General features: G+C 40.5%; 1 protein-coding gene across 1 annotated transcript; it reads left to right on the top strand.

The window, feature by feature from the left end:
- The first annotated feature begins 1,974 nt into the window (after window positions 1-1,974).
- Window positions 1,975-3,986, top strand: LOC125192579 (protein JINGUBANG-like). Its single transcript, XM_048090544.1, has 2 exons — window positions 1,975-2,849; window positions 3,389-3,986. Exons 1-2 carry the CDS (start codon window positions 1,977-1,979, stop codon window positions 3,785-3,787), a joined length of 1,272 nt encoding a protein of 423 aa, XP_047946501.1. The 5' UTR covers window positions 1,975-1,976; the 3' UTR covers window positions 3,788-3,986.
- Window positions 3,987-5,439: the final 1,453 nt, after the last annotated feature.

Below are 5,439 nucleotides of genomic sequence, written 5' to 3'. Positions count from 1 at the left end.
CGCCATCGCCATCGATCTATCTTCTTCGCTTCCCACAGACGGCGCCACTTGTTGAGATTTGATCGAAGATTGATAAGAACGAAACAAGAAACTAGAAATAACACACGCGGTTTACGTGGTTCGGCAATTTGCCTACGTCCACGGAAGGGATGAGATGTTTATTACTTCACTCTTTCGGTGGATTACACAGAAATGGAAACAAGAAGATGAAAACTGTCTCGAGCTACTGCACTCTACAATGGTGAACTCACAGCTTGTTCTTTTCTTCCTTCTCTACTCACACTCTCTGTTTCTCGTAGTTAGTTACAATGAGGCAACTGCCTTTTATATCACACTTGTAGAGAGCTCAAGTTAGTTACCAACTGACTCCTCCTCTCTCAAGTCTTGATCCCATGCAACTCACTATCATGCACCCTCAACCAATGAACCAATGAACGAGCCAAATGCTCACTCCACGCTCATGAATGTCTCGGCCGCATCCTACAGAAATCAAACTCGTTATCCTTTCTCCAAGCATTAATCGCATTAACTCGTCATAAATTCAACAAAATACTTTACTTCATAATTAATGTTTCATTAAGCTTGTATCACCAACCATTAGAAAAATAAACGCAATCAACAAGAAATAAATATATTTATATCGTAAGAATAATACAAATGCTTGCGACACATAGTCTATAATACTAGTATATTCTTGGCCTCCAAAACATATACTTAAAAGAACAGTCTCTTCTTTATTTAGTTTGAGCTGCGAAATAATATTTTGAATTTACCCTAACTTGTAAATTCAAGATAAATTATGTTCCGCATTAAGTTATTACTCCCTCCGTCCATGCCTTAAGTTATTACTCCCTCTGTCTATGAATAAACTCCTATTTTTGATCGGCTTGGATTTTAAGAAATTGTATGACTTAGCAACAGAAATGTGGTAGAAAAAGTTAGTAGAATGTGGATTGAGTGGAATGAGTCCTAAACCCTAAGTTATTACTCCCTCCGTTCTACTTTTATATATATTGGCTCTATAATAAAATGTGAGTGGAATTAGTTAGTGGATTGTGAGATCCACTTACTAAATATAATAAAAAAATATAATAAAAATGAAATGAGACACTTATTGGCGGACGGACTAAAAAAGAAAAAAAAAGGACATTTAATGGCGGAGGGAAAAGAGTACATCTGATGCTATAAATAAGACTTGGAGGCCAAGTAAATTATATTTTAGGTTTTATTTATTTCTAGTTAATAGAATTAGTAGATGGAAAAATATTAGGAGTAATTGTTTTCCTTCTACCAAATTATGTTTTCCTTCTACCAAATTAAGCTTTCCTTTTTTGCTTATTTTCCTTTAGTTTTATTTTCTACAAGTTTAAGAATATCTTTTTCCTATATAAAGTCCTCATTGTTGAACTTAAAAGACAAACTTTGAATATTAAAATTTAGTTTGGGTTTTATAATCTAAAGTTCTCAATAAGTTTGAGTTCTTTATTTTACTAATTCAGTCATTCTCCATACATTTTTGCATCATTTGGTAATCATTGACATTATTTACTAGTTAATAGAATTAGTAGAAGGAACAATTACTCCTAATATTTTTCTATTTATTAATTGTATTAACTAGGAATAAATAAAACTTAAAATATAACTTACTTAGCCTCTAAAATTTTGTCTAATACTACTATCTTATATAGGAAACGCCCTGATACAACTTATAAGGTAGTATCACAATGATCACAAGTTGTGGGAATGGTATGGTCGACAAAATTAAGACATAGCAACGATCGTTAGAATTATGATGACAAAATTAATTAAGACATAGCAACGATCGTTAGAATTATGATGATAAAATTAATTAGTTTGGCCGTTAATATCTCCGCTGAAATCTCTCCCCATCACTCTCTCTTTCCCTCTTTTCTTCTCATCATCCCAAACCTCATAAGAAGAAATAAGAAAGCAAAATGTCATCCGAGAAGAAGAGCATGGCAGGTAACAACATGGTGCACCCAGATCCCAACCTGTCGTCCTCGAGCGCCGACACCGATGACTACCGCAACAGCAGCTTCAATGGCTACGACCCCAACCGCAACAGCGGCGAGGGCTCCCCAATGATGATGTCCCCTTGGAACCAGCCCGGCCCCTTCGGCAGCGCCTGGTCCGCCTCGACCAAGCAGCAGCAACTCCAGAACAGCCTCATCGGCTCCCTCGTCCGCGAGGAAGGCCACATCTACTCCCTCGCGGCCAAGGACGAAATCCTCTACACGGGCTCCGACAGCAAGAACATCCGCGTTTGGAAGAGCATGAAGGACTTTTCCGCCTTCAAGTCCAACAGCGGCCTCGTTAAGGCCATCATTATCGCTGACAACAAGATCTTCACCGGCCACCAGGACGGAAAGATCCGCGTCTGGAAGATTAGTGCTAAGAACCCGAGCGTGTACAAGCGCTCAGGCACAATGCCCACTTTCTTTGACATCTTTAAAGCGTCCATCAAGCCCGGGAACTACGTTGAGACCCGGCGCAAGAAGAGCGCCGTGTGGATCAAGCACACGGACGCCATTTCGTGCCTCAGCATGGATAAGGACACCGGGATGCTGTACTCGGCTTCCTGGGATAAGACGTTTAAAGTGTGGCGGCCGGAGAATTCGAAATGTGTGGAGTCTGTTAAGGCGCACGACGACGCGGTTAATTCTGTGGTGGCGAGCACCGGGGCGATGGTGTATACGGGCTCTGCCGATGGGAAGGTGAAGGCGTGGAAGAGGGAGCAAAAGGGGAAGTCGTGCAAGCATACGCTGGTGAAGACTCTGCTTACGCAAGAGTCGGCGGTGACGGCGCTGGCCGTCAGCGACACGGATAAGGTAGTGATAGAAATACATAAAATTTCCTTCTTACTAATTGGTTACATGAAGATAGACTTATAAAGTGGTTTCAATTATCTCTATATACAAATATGGGATATTATTATACTCCCTCCTTCCATACATAGATTCGGGTTAACACGGGTTTCAATGCGTAATTGATAAAGTAATAGAACAAGTTTGCTGTAAATAGATATGGACTATTTCTATGAACGAAATATAGCCTGTGGGACGGATGGAGTATTTACTTTTCGTTCAACAGTCTACATCTTCCCTCAAACCTTAAACCCTTAAAAATGAATTTTAGTGTGGTTGAACTTTTTTCTAATTGGAATGATCCACCCTTTATCGAACTAGCCCGAATTAAGCCATAATATACTGTTGGGTTAACCATTTTTTCACTTTTTAAGTCGGTGGTCCGCTCTGATACATTAATAGAAATCTATAGAATTTCATCCTAAAATCATTTATTTCAAATTATCTCTTTACACACCGACGTGGGATATTGATATATTTATATTTTTTTCATTTGTCAACAGGTAGTTTACTCAGGATCATCCGACGGGGTGGTGAACTTCTGGGAGGTAGAGAAGCAGTTGGCACACGGAGGGGTTCTGAAGGGGCACAAGCTGGCGGTGCTATGCCTGGCGGCAGCCGGGAGCTTGGTGTTCAGTGGGTCGGCGGACAAGACGATATGCGTGTGGAGGAGGGAGGGTCAGGCGCACACGTGCCTATCAGTGCTGACGGGGCACACAGGGCCGGTGAAGTGCTTGGCAGTGGAGAAGGACAAGGAGGACGACAAATGGGTGGTGTACAGTGGGAGCCTTGATAAGTCGGTTAAGGTGTGGAGTGTGTCGGAGATGGCGCCGGACATGCAGCAGATGCAAAACAGCAATTTTGATTGGGAGTCTAGTTCAATACCATCAGCCAAATATTGAGGAATGATTCACTTTTTCAGGTGAATATACGATCAAAAGTGATGGTAGAATTTGAGCTTCTCTACTGCTATCGATATTGTATTAGTTGATTATTTCTTTCCAAACTTTTTCCATGTTTCGAACTTATACATTTCCATCTTTTTTTATATTCCTATATATACACATGTATGATTCGGTTCCAAACTTGAACAAAAATGAAGTACTCTATTCTCCTATGTTTATTGACAAATAATTTCTCAATCTCCCAATAGGTTTCCCACTTTGTCTCTAACACCGCTCCAAAGAAATGTAAAAAAAAGTGGAGTGAAAAAGTTATGAATCTTATTGATGAGAATCTCCAAAATTAGGCCAAGACTTGTTCTTGTAAAAGCAACACAATTAAATTACAAACTAAAGATACTACAACAATATCATAAAAACACATTATATTAAAACATAAACAAATATTATACTAAAAAGGATAGGTGTTCCATCCACAAAAGATAGAACAAAAATATATTGGATGGGGAGATTGAAATGGAAGAAATTTAAGGAGTGAACAAATGACCTCTTGGAGACCCTTGGCAACTTTCATCCAAGCAACCATTTATATCAACTCTCTCGCTAGCTACACGACACTAGGGTATACTTTCGTTCGAGCTCCGCCACTAGGGGTATACTCTTTCGAGCTCTGCCCCTAGGGCATACTCTCACTCAAGCTCCACCACTAGCTATATTGTGCTAGTTGTTAATTTACCAAGTGGCTAACCTCAGGCCAACCACCAAGTAACCATAGCACGGCCATGAATTTTTCCAAACATTCATCTCACCCAACATGGGAAGGGACTCTCTCAAAGGAGACGCTCTTTAAACTCAACTCTAATCTATCTATGTATAAAAGAAGCAAAGGCCCTATTTATAGATGGAAGGTGGAATGGAAAGAGTCTCAACAATATTCAAACTAGGATTGAATATGAAAAGGCACTCAAATATATTCAAAAAAATCATGCCTATGCCTGTTCCTATTCCGGCGAGTCACTGGGTTCGTCAGTGTAAGAAGCTAGCTAGAGCTGTTACTGAAATCGCCGTGCAAAAGTGGCGGGTCTATCAGGTTCATACAGCTCTACGCAGTCCTCGTCAAACGGTCATAACTTCTTCATCGGGATTTCGATTGAGGCATACAAGATACCCACGCGAAGCTCTTTCGAAGATAAAGACAATTGTTGTCTTTGGATTGCATTTGGACATCAACTTGACAGACAAAGAATAGTTTCAATCTGACCCCAATTTCGATTTGGTTGCTTGCCATGCCTTATCCTCTTGCTTGAGTGGCTCTATCACTCCTCATTTGCTTACATTAAATCCTGCAGGGGGTTCAAGGAAATGGCTGTTAGAATATGAGAAGTTTGGATGAGGACGATTACGATTACCATTAAAACTATTAAAATTACCACCCCCTTGACTAGGACAGTAATTGTTATTATATGGCCTATTGGGACTACCCCATTCTGAACATAGTTGACGGCCTCAGCAGAAGGAGGGGCGTCATTCTGGGGAAGAACAATGATGGACGTCGGTGGGACCGACTCTTCCCTCTTTGATATGCCCATCTTCTCAACTCTGACTCTCGGTTCTGCCAATTCCTTAACAAAGGAACTTTCTTCGGCTTCAAC

This window comes from Salvia hispanica, chromosome 1 (genome assembly GCF_023119035.1).
Source record: "Salvia hispanica cultivar TCC Black 2014 chromosome 1, UniMelb_Shisp_WGS_1.0, whole genome shotgun sequence".
In the NCBI taxonomy this organism is placed as follows: domain Eukaryota; kingdom Viridiplantae; phylum Streptophyta; class Magnoliopsida; order Lamiales; family Lamiaceae; genus Salvia; species Salvia hispanica.
This window is presented reverse-complemented; position numbering and strand designations above follow the sequence as displayed.

What these genes read in the sequence shown, in the direction of transcription:
- LOC125192579 (XM_048090544.1), top strand. Translation starts at nt 1,977, where the DNA reads ATGGCAGGTAACAACATGGTGCACCCAGATCCCAACCTGTCGTCCTCG. An exon ending in CCGTCAGCGACACGGATAAG is followed by an intron (nt 2,850 to 3,388) that starts GTAGTGATAGAA and finishes ATTTGTCAACAG; the next exon opens with GTAGTTTACTCAGGATCATC.